The 13553-nt window shown below is 45.5% G+C and overlaps 1 protein-coding gene across 1 annotated transcript in view; it reads left to right on the forward strand.

The window, feature by feature from the left end:
* Window positions 1-399: 399 nt before the first annotated feature.
* KIF5C (kinesin family member 5C) overlaps window positions 400-13553 on the forward strand; it is a 166014-nt gene continuing 152860 nt past the window's right edge. Inside the window, exon 1 of the mRNA XM_011285287.4 lies at window positions 400-905. Coding sequence (XP_011283589.2) covers window positions 780-905 — 126 coding nt within the window. The 5' untranslated portion in view covers window positions 400-779. The remainder of the gene's footprint in view (window positions 906-13553) is intronic.

Here is a 13553-nt window from a genome sequence, read left to right on the forward strand (position 1 = left end):
ATGCTCCATAACGTTTCGGTTGGACATTGTCATAAGGGATTCTCCTTGGAGATCATGAACAGATGTAAAGAGATGATATAGACCTGGTTTATCTAGAGATCTTAACTGGCAATACTGGATACGACCTCTACCCTGCTCTTGACCTGGGCAGCCAGACCAGACCTACAGGCTTTTGGAAGTGGCACCTGGGGTACCACCGCTGTCCCCCAAAGCCAACCCAACTGCAAGTAAGTATCCTTGTCCTTCCACCGAGAGGAGGAGCGACTACAAATCCCAGGATGCCCCGCTCTCGGAGCCGGGGCGAGGGCGGGGCGGATCTCCGCAGTGACGTCACCGTCCCGGGGCGAGCCGGGGGTGGGCGGGGCCAAGGGGCGGGCCGGGGAGGCGGCCGAGCGCGCTGGTGCTGATGCAGGATGGCTGGGCGCGCAGGAGCCCGGGAGGTCTGAGCCGGGCGAGGCTCGCTCCCTGCGCATCGCCTGGTCCGCCGGCCGCGTGGTCGCGGGCAGGTGGGCCCGGGGAGCAGCGCCGGGCCAGGGCAAGGCCAGGGAAGGCAGGTCTGCAGCCGGCGGGGCGGGAGGCTGGCTGATAGAAACCTACCCGGTTTCGGAACGGCCGGAGGCGCCCAGCCCGCCGAGTTCGCGATGACCTGCTGAGAAGCTTCGTTGGAGGCTGCAGGAGGCGGCCTCGCTGCAGGCGGTGCGGTTCGCGGCCTCCTCCCTCGTCTTACTGAGCCCCGGCCCCCCACCCATCCCCGCGCCCCCTCCCTGCCGCCAGCCGAGATGGCGGATCCAGCCGAATGCAGCATCAAAGTGATGTGCCGGTTCCGGCCCCTCAACGAAGCGGAGATTCTCCGAGGGGACAAATTCATCCCAAAATTTAAAGGCGATGAGACCGTGGTGATTGGGGTAAGTGTCCGGGACGTGTGGGTTCCCCGGCTGCTTCGCGCCGCAGCTGGGCGCCCGAACGCCCCAGACGGCAGAGGTGTTCGGCCACCCCTTCGGACATCCCCGCAGGGCTGCCCTCTCGCGTGGACTTGAAGAGAAACCCCCTCCCCTACGCCCTACAGTTCGCTCCCGGGCTGGTGGAGGGACCACTGGGGGCAGCGGGCGGGCCCAGGTGTCGAGAGTGGAGGTGGGGGGCGAGGAAGGGTTCGGCGCCGCCATTGTTCGCGGGGTGGGGGCCCTCGTGGGCCTATTGTTCCCCGCCCTGGCCACGCCGCGTGGGTAGGGTGTTTCGGTTACCCTCAAGCGGGGTGCCCAGGCTCCCCTTAAAGTATGATCTCTGCACTCCATATATGGTTCCAGGTATCAGTTCGATTTATCGAACACTACCTGTTCTTCTCACGACCTTAGCAAAAGCAAAAGAAAAAAAGGTACTGGAAAAATCCTAGCCTTGGTTCGGAGCTCCCACGCGGTGTAGACGCGGCTCCCCGCGGCGTTTCACCTTGCTCTGCGTGCAGAAGGCTGGGGGTGTGGGGAACACTGGTGGCCTTGGTGTTCCCGGGAGGCCTGGTGTGTCTTCTGCTTCCTCTCAACCCAAGCTACCCTGGACGTGGTCCCCGGCACTGACCCCTCCCCAATGAGGCGACCCCCCACCTGGTGTCCGCAGACCCTCAGATGTGCTTCGCGCTGGGTGGAGAGTAGGCTGTGTGCCCACATCTGTGGGACTAGGGGGCCCAGAGCACATCCATATAGCCCCTGTCTGCCAAGAGTAGAAGTTACTTTGTGTGGCTGGGTCCCCCCTCCCCCCCCCCTTCGCTTGATCTCCCGTCCTACCTTTCCTTTCCTCCTCCCTTCCCTTCCCCCCACTTGGCTCCCTTTCTGCAGCCGGGACTGCTGGTGGGGGCAGGGAATACCATTGGGTTTTAGTTCTTAAAGCGGTATGTCAAATGAAATAAACCAGCCTTTCCCCCGCCCTTTCACCCCCCGTTGTCCCCAGCGTGTGTAGCTGACGGTGCCCTCTTTGTATGCGAGCCGCGTGGGGAGGGACCGAGTTAATGGGAGCCTCCCGGTCCCCGCTGACATATTCCTGGCAGCCCGCTCGAGGCTGCTGATGCAGCCTTCCCGTCCCCGGCATTGATTAAGTGATGTCATCCAGATTACTGAGCATGCTCCGGCTAACCCCCTCCCTCCGATTCCCCCCAGTGGCTGGTGTATTTAGGTCAAGTGATTGACAGGTGACAGTTTCTGGAGGGTCCCTGCCAGCGTCCGCCAAGCCTTTCTCAAGCACCAGAGGCTGACGTTGGCCGGCCAAGCGGCCCCCAACATCTTCACCAAGGTTGTGCCGCAGTCCCTGAGAAGGGCCCGAGGGACTAGCAGGTGCTAGCCGGATTGGTAGGCGGTAAGGCGGTAGGCGGGTGCTCTCCCTGAAAGGGTAACTGAGGCAATGCTCTGGCCTTTGCCCAGGGGCTTCATCTTGTCCCTCCCTTAGGAAGGCAGCTCCCTTTGACGACCTCTTCTCCCCTTCCCATTTTTACAGTCATCAGGAAACCATGACCTCCAAATGGCATGCGTTTATTCTAGGAGCTGACCTATCAGGGCAGGAAAGGGGGCTTTTCTCTTTGCTTAGTGTTAAATTGAAGAGAAGACTTATGCTACAATCATTGATGAAGAGGGGAATTCTATACTTAATGGCAGGATAGGTGATAGTGACATATCTGCTGCCAGTACATGGGGCAGATAGTAGCTTGTTTGGGTTACATCTCTCAGCTGGGATCAGCCTACAGTCAGATTTGCTATTTCCTGAGCCAGGCTGTAGTTTAGATAGAGTCGGAGTTACTGGGGACATCTCCTCCCTGCCCCTTACCTTGTAACAATTTTTTAACAAATAGTTATGCAGCACTAGAACGTGTTCTGGTGACCCTATTTTTTTTTTCCAGAGGTTTTAAAGAAAAGTCTGAAGAAGTTGTTATTTTTGTTCTTCCTGTACCTCTCCTCCTGCTCCTCCTTCTCTTTCTCAGTCTTGTAAGAGTTATCTGTGTGCAAGGTGGAGATCCTAAGAACCATGTTTATTTCACATCTAAGTATACATGTGATTAACTAAATACATTAAAACAAAGTCACTCTATGAGTAATTTAAACTAACAGTTGTGGGTGTGAATACACATGTAACTCTTCAACTGTAGAGGGAAATTTTTTATTATCTTACTATAATACTTTTTAATACAGCGGTTTTGAATTTTCTTCAGGATAAGTTTGGTTCTTTTTTTAATAGAAAAAAGCATTCATATAGTAAAGTGTTATCATAAGGGTACAGCTTAGCGAGCTTTTATAAAGTAATCACTCCCCTGTAACCATTTCTCAGACTAAGAAGCACATTTTCAGGACCCCAGAGGTCCCATTAGTGTCGTTCCAGGTTATTAACTCCCTCTGCCTCAGGGTAACCACTATTCTGACTTCTGCCATAGATTAGCTTTGCTTGTTGTTGTTGTTGTTGTTGTTGTTGTTGTTAATAAACTTTATATACGTAAAACCATAGAGTATGTTTGCTTTTGTGTGTGGCTTCTTGCAGTCAACATTATGCTTGTCAAATTCCTCCATGGGGTGGTGTGTAGCAGCAGTTTTCTCCTGCTCATTGTTCTGTCGTGTCCCGTTGTATGAATACACCACGGCTTATTCATCCATTAACTGTCAGTAGATATTTGGATAGTTTCCACTTTGGGGTTAATATGGACATAGCTGCTATGAACATTCTTTTGCACTTTTGGTGAGAGTGCATCCAAAACAGAAGACTGCTAGACATTGAAGGGGGACTAGGGTTGGCATGTGCCAGGACCCTTCCTATTCCTGATTAATAATGTGTAACTAATGGAAATGACCTTTCTAGCAGCCTGTAACCCGTTTTGTACACTGAGCAGAACGGCTCCCGAGCCAATTCAGTTGCAACCAGCCCATATGGTTCAGTTGCAGGTGGAGACTGCCTTGGGTGGGCATCTCTTTCTTGCTTGTAGAGGTGTAGATTGTGAGGATGACCAAAGAAGGCCAGAACCGTCCAGCAATGTCAGTCGTCTTCACTCCCAGCAGAGCCGTGTAAAGAATGAATTTCTGTGGAGTCAGCTGTTAGTCTAAATTCAGAATCCCAGAAATTCTTTTGTTTTTGAAACTAAGGTCAATTTTTTTTTTTCTTTAAAGTTCTGTTTGGGGTCCCTGTGTGGCTTAGTCGGTTAAGTGTCCGACTCTTGATCTCAGCTCAGTTCTTGATCTAAAGGTCATGAGTTCAGGCCCTTTGTTGGGCTCCATGCTGGATGTGGAGCTGACGTAAAATTACAATAAAATGGGACTCCTGGGTAGCTCAGTTGGTTAAGCCTTGGACTCTTGATTTCGGTTCAGGTCTTGATCTCACAGTTCATAAGATTGAGCCCCATGTCGGGCTCTGTGCTGACAGTGTGGAGCCTGCTTGGGATTCTCTCTCTCTCCCCCCGTCTCTCTGCTCCTCCCCTACTTGCATGCTCTCTTTGTCTCAAAATAAATAAATAAACTTTAAAAAAATAAAATAAGGCAGGAACAGGTGAAGAGAGAAGAGCCAGCATGGTGTGGATTCAAGAAGAGGTAGAGGAAATTTGGAGCAACAGAAGAGAAAAGCTTTAGGGCAGAGTGAGAAATACCTTAGGTGAATAGGTAAAATACCTTAAAAAAATAAGGTAACACCTTAAATATATAGGTAACATTAGGTAAAATACCTTAAATAGGTAAAATACCTTAAAAAAAGGTTCTGTTCAATTTTTATGGAGATGTATGCTAAAAGGGAGATTTTGCAGGTATAGTTTCTAGATTTTTCTTTTTAAGAAAATGTCCTGCCTTAGAGGAAGTATCTCCACCATCCTTGCATTTTTTTTAGCTCCTGTGTAAAGCTTTCTTTTTCTGAGCAGCCCAGCCACAGTCCTCCCCACTTTGAACCCCTGAAGCATTATTTTGCACAAGATCTTGTGACTTCTTTGTCTTGGATTATTATTAGTTTTATCATATACGTAATGACATTGTAAGCTATGGGCAGAGATAAAGACCATCTATGTTTTGCTTGTTTGTATTTCCCAGGGCCTTGCTCATAGAAAGCACTTAAGTATTTATTGATCTCTTTGTTGAATCTAGAAATCTTTACTTTGGTATATTTAACTTGTTTTGTGGGCCCTTAATTGGCCTAGGGAGTAGTTAAAAAAACAGTTTCTTTTTTTTTTTTAATATATGAAATTTATTGTCAAATTGGTTTCCATACAATACCCAGTGCTCATCCCAAAAGGTGCCCTCCCCAATACCCATCACCCACCCTCCTCTCCCTCCCACCCCCCATCAACCCTCAGTTTGTTCTCAGTAAAAAAACAGTTTCAAAGAGAAGTGCTATTCCTTTGAGCAGACCTGGTAAGACAGCATATACTATACTTAAATGCCTTAAGAAAATTGGGAAAGTACTACTCTCAGCTTTGTTAAATAGTAGGAAAGCTGTTGACACTGGCAGTGAGATGGAAGTAGAGGGTGGCGATGACCTAGTGATTAGAAAAGGGACTCCACATAAATTAATTCTTCAGAGAAAAATATTGGATTTATAGCATTTCTCGAAGTACTCCTCTATTAGCTGCTGAAAATCCTGGTGAGTCAGCCATTACTTATGGCTCTGACTACTGGTTTTGATGTATCTGTATTGATGGAAACTCTGTTTTGGAGAGTTCCCAGTAAGTTCTTTGAAATGGATGTTGACACTTCAGTTTGCTCACTTGGGACTTTCCTCTTATTCAAAGTCCTAGGAAAGCATTAAGTTCTGACCTGAGAGCCAAGGCAAAACATCAGCCGTGACCACTGAGCTGGTCAGTGGTATGGAAAGTGGCCTCAGCCTGCAGGATCTCAGATTAGTTTTGGACAGTAGATGGGCGAGAAAGGAAGGACCAGGACAGAGACCAAATTCCAAGTTGGAGTTATCATTGTGGACGTTAAGGACTCAAAAAGTAAAGAAATATGGCTAGAATTTTTTTTTTTGTCCATAGTAATGATCTTTAAAAACATGAACATTAATATTTTTTCATTTTAACTTTTTAAAATGTTTATTTATTTTTGAGAGAGAGAGACAGAGTGTGAGTGGGGGGGGGGCAGGGGAAGGGGGCACAGAGAGAGAGAGAGAGGGAGCAGAATCCCAAGCAGGCTTCAGGTTCTGAGCTGTTAGCACAGAGCCTGACGCAGGGCTCCAACTCACAAACTGCAAGATCATGACCTGAGCCATAGTTGATGCTTAACCAACTGAGCCACCCAGGTGCCCCTAAAATTGTTTCATGTTTAACTTATACACAGTAGTTCTATGGGAGGGACTTTGACAATATAGAGTTGTGTAGCAATGCCATATTAGTTTTCTTTTGCTGCTGTAACAAATGATCACAAGTTTAAGGGTATAAAACTATGCAAGTTCATTATCACAAAGTTTCCATAGGTCAGGAGTCCATCAGATCAGCTGGTTTCTCTGTTTACGGTCTCATAAGGTCAAGACCAAACTATTGGCAGGGCCATGTTCTTTTCCAGTTCTTTTCCATTTATTTGCTCATTCAGATTGGTGGCAGAATCCTTATGGTTGGTAGGAGTAAGGGCTGTCAGTCCTGGCTCTTCTCAGCTTCTAGAGGCCACTCTCAGGCTCTAGTCACGGGCTCCTCTTCTCTATCTTAAAAACCAGCAATAAGTTAGTCCGTCTCGTGGTTCTCATCCTCTCCTGCAACTTCCATGGCATGTCTTTCTCACTGACCCTTCTTCATCCCTCTCCCACTTGAGGGGTCCATCTGATTGTAGTGAGCCCACCCAGATAATCTGGGATAATCTCCCTATTTTATTTTATTTTATTTTATTTTTTAATTTTTTAATTTTTTTAAACATTTATTCGTTATTAAGAGACAGAGATAGAGTGCTGAGTGGGGGAGGGACAGAGAGAAGAAGGAGACACAGAATCTGAAGCAGGCTCCAGCCTCTGAGCTGTCAGCACAGAGCCCGACGAAGGGCTCGAACTCACAGACCGTGAGATCATGACCTGAGCTGAAGTCAGACGCTTAACCAACTGAGCCACCCAGGTGTCCCTAATCTCCCTATTTTAAGGTCAGCTGATTAGCAACCTTAATTATATCTGCAAAGTCCCTTTTACCCTGTAACATTCACATATTCACAGATTTCCAGGAATTAGCGTGTGAACATCTTTTGAGGCCATCACTCTGCCTACCACACACTGCCATACTCACGATACAAAACAGTTTTGTTTACCACTCCCTACCCCCCCAGAAGCCCTCATGCCACCCCTCTGTACCACCCCTCTGTAGTCAAACCTTCTCCCTTCTCTTAACCCCTGGCAACCACTTCTTCTTCCTTTCTATAATTTTGCCTTTTCCAGACTGTCATAAAAATGGAATCACATATTAAGGATCTTTTTGAACCTGTGTCTTTTACTTAAGAACTCTTGGAGATTTATTTTGTTGTTGCATGTATCAATAGTGTATTTCTTTTTAGTGCTTAGAGGTAGTCTACTAGATGGATATAACAAGGTCTGTTTATCCATTCACCCAGTGAACGACTTGTGGGTTGTTTCCAGTGCGGAATGATGATGAATAAAGCTGCTATAAACCTTTGCATTTATGTTTTTGTGTGAGGGCAAATTTTTATTTCTCTTGGGTAAATACCGAGATGATATCAGTTTTGGGATTGCTAGATCATATTGTGACTATATGTTTAATTCTAAGAAACTGCCAAACTGTTTTTCAAAGTGGTTGTATCATTTTGTATTCCTTCCCAACAGCAGTCATATTTGAAGGCACGATTGTAAAGGGTTTGTTCAGTCACTTCGTTTAAGTGAGCACTAATAGTGTTTAATAATGTCGAGAATTATCAGCCCTTCACTCTTCTGTGCCCAAAATTCAGAGATGTTTACATCACTTGAAAATGAATCAGTGGTTTCCAGTAAACATACCCCCTGAAACACTGGAAGGAGTGGACACAAGGAAGTAGCTGTCGTCTAGTAGGTGACACAGAGTCCGCTTGCTGTTCCCGGCACGCATGCAGTTGGCACCACCTAAGTGAATGGGGTTGGTGGGGGTAGGAGGGAGAGTCAGACAGACCTGAGTGTGGATTCCCTGGCTAGCTGTGGGGCTTTTTCCCCAAGTTGTTTAACTTTTCTGCGTCTCAGTTTGATCATATTTGAAATGGAGATATAATTACTTATCTCACAAGGCTGTTAGAATGAAATGAAACGAAGGGGTCAAAACAGCATCTAGTAGAGAGAAAATGCTCAATCAGTGCTAATTATCCCCCATGTTTCCTATCTGCCTGTAATTTTTCTCATTTTCAGAATTAGCTTTGCCTCCTAAAATTACTGCCCTTAACCCTATGTCCTGAAAACTCTTCCTGTAGGCCTATTTCTTAGGCGTTTGTTCTTATGCATTCTTGCTTGGAATAGCCTCTCTTTTCATCTTATTTGTGAAATTCCTAACCATCCATGAAGGCAGAGCTCACAGTCTTTATTTATAGACCGTATCCGCTGATCCTTTTATTTGCAATGATCATATATAGGAGAGAGGGAGAGGGTGTGTCTGTTTCATGGGTCTTTGCCTCCTTCACAGTGCTTGTCTAGTTGCTTTGTAAGTGTATCTTGATTGAGGCTTCTTTCTTTCCTTGCTCCCTGCACAGAACCAAGTCTCCATCAATGCCAGTTTCTGCATTTCCTTAAATAACTTGGGTATCATTGGGGATTTCCCTCTGCCTCCACCTGTGCGTGTCTGGCCCAACTCCCCTATTTAATGACAGTGTTTTCCATTTTTGGCTTTTCTCCCCCATTCAAAATAGGAAACCTCCCTCACCTTTGGGTTCCCTTGAGTCCCTGCCTCAGCTTTCTCACCTGTGTCTACTTATTAAACAAGCAAAAACAAAACTGCCTACTCCCTAATGGTTTCACTTGAGTTAAAAAAAATACCCCCTCGACAGATCCAATTTCACCTTATTTCTCTTGGATTTAAAAAATTTTTTTTTTCAACGTTTATTTATTTTTGGGACAGAGAGAGACAGAGCATGAACGGGCGAGGGGCAGAGAGAGAGGGAGACACAGAAACGGAAACAGGCTCCAGGCTCTGAGCCATCAGCCCAGAGCCTGACGCGGGGGGCTCGAACTCACAGACCGCGAGATCGTGACCTGGCTGAAGTCGGACGCTTAACCGACTGCGCCACCCAGGCGCCCCTCTTGGATTTTTTATAAGGTCCTATTTTTGTGGCTGAAAAAGCTCCTCCCTTAACCCGTTTGCTGCATGTCAACCAAGTTCCTCTCAGTAGGAATTGACTTGTTTCATTTGCTGTTATTTGTTGATATTGCAGAGAACGTGGGAGAATATGGAGTGTTAGATTCCTCACAGTACTCCCCAGATGTGGGCATGAGTCACACAGCCCAGGACCAGCTCCCAGCTCTGCACCTTCTTAGCTGGTATGGACTTGGACAGACTGCTAAACCTTACTAAGTTGCAGTCTCCTGGCTTGTAATAGGGCTAATATAACTCTCCACCTTGTAGGGTTATTGTGATGGTCACAAGAGCGAATGCACATCCAGTGCCGAGCGCAGTGCCTGGCATATAGCAGGCATTCAGAAAATGTCCGCTTTGTAAGACCCACCAGTGGTTATTTCTGTGTCTTGTTGTCAGACTGACTAATCTTGGGAGAGCCCAGACCCTTCATCACAGGTTCTCTGGTGCCTTCAGGTTGTGTTAAAGAAAAAATTATTCTGACACTTGTAAAAATAGTTAAGATTATTGTGATAGGTATCAGTACTGTTGCCATAGGCGAGAGAAATCGGGCTCAACTCCAAGTAGAACAGGTTGTGGGGGTGGGTGGGTAGGTGGATGGACAGTTACCAAGAGGAGACATCAAGGGTAGGGGGAGATTCTTGCTAAAATGACCTAACAGGATTCTTGCGGAAGGCAGGCCAGATATCAAGGAATCAAGATCTAGATTATGCAGTATCAGGGGTGATGAGATATTGATATTGGGTGGGGGGGTGGGATTCTCTCTAAACTGCCTTAGTAAGATTCTTGCTAACACTGGACTCTGCAAGTTTAAAGTCAGGCGTGGTTGAGAAGACGGCTCAGGGGAGCCTGACTACAGTGGTCATCTGGAAGCTGGATGATTCAGTGGGGCATTTGAGACCTTCTGTATTCTGGGCCTGCCTACCTTCCTGACCTCACCCCCTCACCCCGTGTTCCATCTGTGCTTCCATTCCCCCAAATGATGAGGTGGCTAAGTCTCCCCCTCGTTACCCCAGCTGCTCACATCCCACTTGCCTGGGGTGACTGTTCTCAAATTGTAGCTAAATGGCAAGCCTCCATTCGCTTTTAGAATCTCATCCAGTAGTGCCTCCCCTGAAACTTTTCCGACTAGTCCCTCTCTCCTTCCACCCTGCCAGATTAGACACTTCCTCCTATGCACCCCATATCCATGGACAACTCCCAGCTGACCTCCCTCAGTTACCGTGTTTCATTTATTTGGGTATATGCGTCCTTTCTTCCAAGTAGACTGAAAACCGTTTGAGAGCAGGAAATGTGTGCCATTTATTAACATCTCTAAGGCCCGGAACAGAGTAGATGCTCAGTACCAGATATCTTTTGAAGGAAATAAAAGAATGCTGACCATCCTAAGCTGTTAGATGGTAGACCCTGGAGTTATTTGCTTGGATTTTTACCTTGACCTTTCTCCAGCTCTGGTAACTTGTTTTCTCTACTTAGGACATCCTCATGGTTTTACTGTTACTGTCTTAAATGCAATAGCTTCTTCAGGGCTTCTGATATATTCCATGCTCATTAAAAAATTCAGACCATGCAGAAAAGCATGAAGAAGGTGGTAAAAAGCACTTTTACTTTTACAAACCAGAAAATACTTTTGTTAAAAAAATATTTTTACATTTATTTATTTTTGAGAGACAGAGAGAGAGCGCGCATAAGTGGGGGAGGGGCAGAGAGAGAGAGACACACACACAGAATCCGAAGCAGGCTTCAGGTTCTGAGCCATCAGTACAGAGCCCGACATGGGGCTCAAACTCACGAACCGTGAGATCATGACCTGAGCTGAAGTCAGACACTCAACCGACTGAGCCACCCAGACTTTTAGAAAATACTATTGTTAACATTTCCTTATATATCCCAGCTCTTTTCCATTCTATAAAACAACCATACTTTGTTCTAAAACACAGATAGGGTTTTTTAAAAATCTGTTTTGAAACCCACTGTTTTGCCTAACGGTATATTCAGATAGTAGCATTTGTAAAGGTTGCATATAATTGCATTACATATCAATCAATACTTTAACCATTTCCTAGTGTTAGACATTTGGGTTTTTCTGCTTGTTTTTCGTTCTGTTATAGACAAAAGTGTGATAAACATTGGTGCACACATCTTTTTGTGCACTTGCCAGATTGTTGTTTTAGAATACATCCCCAGAATTGGGACTGGTGGGTAACAGGGTATAGATGATTTTAAGGCAGCCATAGTTTTTGAGAGAGAACAATTCAGAGATGGTAAGTTGTCCTGTTTTATACTCTCATCTCTCTGTCTACCAGATGGAATCGCTGCCAGTTTGTCTCATAAGGCATCCTTCATACCTGAGCTAAATTAAATTCTTACCAAGAGTATGTGTTCTGTCATGCACTGTTAACCCGTAGATCCAGAACACAGCAATGCCTTCAGACTTTTAATGTAAACCATACGATTTTGTAGGCTGTCTCCTGTCAGTTTCAATATCCTAAAGGATGTTGTTTCTTGGAGGTGATCAAAAGCTAAATTTCTCTCTTGAGGCAGCGAAAGATAGAGGCCAAGTTTGTAGTCTTCAAGAAAAATAGGGTGGATGCTTTTCTTCTTGGTGCTAACATTGAATGGCCTGTGATATCTGCTGGGCAGTTGTAAGTTGAGAAGGGATAAAATAGCCCTCTCAAAAAAACCCTAGAAAGAGCTTAGCGCCTTGCCCTCTGATTATTAGGTACTCTTTTAAGTAACTTCTTATATAAGATTCCAACGTACACCAAAGTAGAAAGAATAACAAAATGTACCTCCAGGAAGCTGTCAACCAGTTTTAACCATCATCAACAAATGGCCAGATTTATTTTTTCTATACTCCCCTAACCATTCCTCCCCAAATCACCTGATTGTTTTAAAGTGAAATCTCACATCATTTTATCCTTAACATATCAGTTCTCTTTTAAAACCTCAATGACATCATCACAACTAAAATATGAGCAATTCCTTAATGTCAAGTACCCATATTTCCCCCTATTGCTTCATAAACTTATTCTACAGCTGGTTTGCTCAAATCAGAATACTAGGTGCTATTGATTACAAGTGAGGAGAAAAAGAAATGCTCATACGTATCGGCCTTGAAACAAGAAGGGAGGCTTTTGCTGTGGAGTCCTATGGGACAGAAGAAACACAGGGCAGTCAGGCTAATCAAGATTTCCAGCCCATGTCCCTTAACAATGGTCACGTCCCACTTACCCTTTCTAATAAACCAGTGCCAGCATTGCGGTGTCATCCAGAAAAGCTGTTTAAAGAGATTTCCGCGTTATGGTTTTTCCCTGCTGCTTTCCCCCTGGCTTTAGTTGGCTTGTGTAAACACCAGGAAAGCAGGCAGATGTATCACTCACTTGTCTTGCGAGCTCAATACCGCCCTTGTCAGATTGGTGCCAAGTACATTCGCAGCAATACTTTTAGGTGTTTCTAGGTGTAGTAGTATTTATTACCTTTTTAGTCAATGAATACCTGTCCTTGGTGTGAATTGAATACCAGAAAAGAAATCCAACAGAGCTGAAGGGAAAAAATATACATGTGAGAACAGAATTCACTGCAACATACTACTTTAAGGAAAAAGGCTTGTAGTTGTCTCTTTATGTTTCTTATGCCTTTTCTCACTAAAAAGAAAAAAAGGGGCGCTTGGGTGGCTCAGTCAGTTAAGGGCTGACTTTGGCTCAGGTCGCGATCTCACAGTTTGTGGGTTCAAGTCTTGCATTGGGCTCTGTGCTGATACCTCAGAGCCTGGAGCCTGCTTCAGATTCTGTGTCTCCTCTCTCTGCCCCTCCCCCAATCATGCTCTGTCTCTCTCTGTCTCTCTCTCTCTCTCTTTCTCAAAAATAAAATAAAGAAAAAGAAAAAGAAAAAAAAATCTCTGAAGGGAGATGGATAAAAAGTGCAAATTAAAAAAAAAAATCCCAGTAATTTATGCTTTAACTTCCTAGGCTGCGGTGTATGGTCATAAGAGCTGCCCATCAATAATACTATTTTAGAAGATCTTTAATTTACTTAAAGGTCTTGGCTACACACTTCTGGACTGACAGTCCCTTCCTTTCCTGTGCTCTGTCACAGAGCGATCTCTCCCATTTCCAGGTCTTGTTTTGCCTCATGAGGAAATGAAGAGAGGTCTGCTTCAATTCTTTGAGGAGGTTATATCATAGATTTTTTCTGAACCACCTGTCTGGCACCTCACTCCTCAGAGATTATATCTTCATCTGGGAACCTGGTTAAATAATAACTCCAAGTGACATCAGAGACTTTGGATAGTCTTGGGAGAAGGGACTTCTGC

Source organism: Felis catus, chromosome C1 (genome assembly GCF_018350175.1).
Source record: "Felis catus isolate Fca126 chromosome C1, F.catus_Fca126_mat1.0, whole genome shotgun sequence".
Classification (NCBI taxonomy): Eukaryota; Metazoa; Chordata; class Mammalia; order Carnivora; family Felidae; genus Felis; species Felis catus.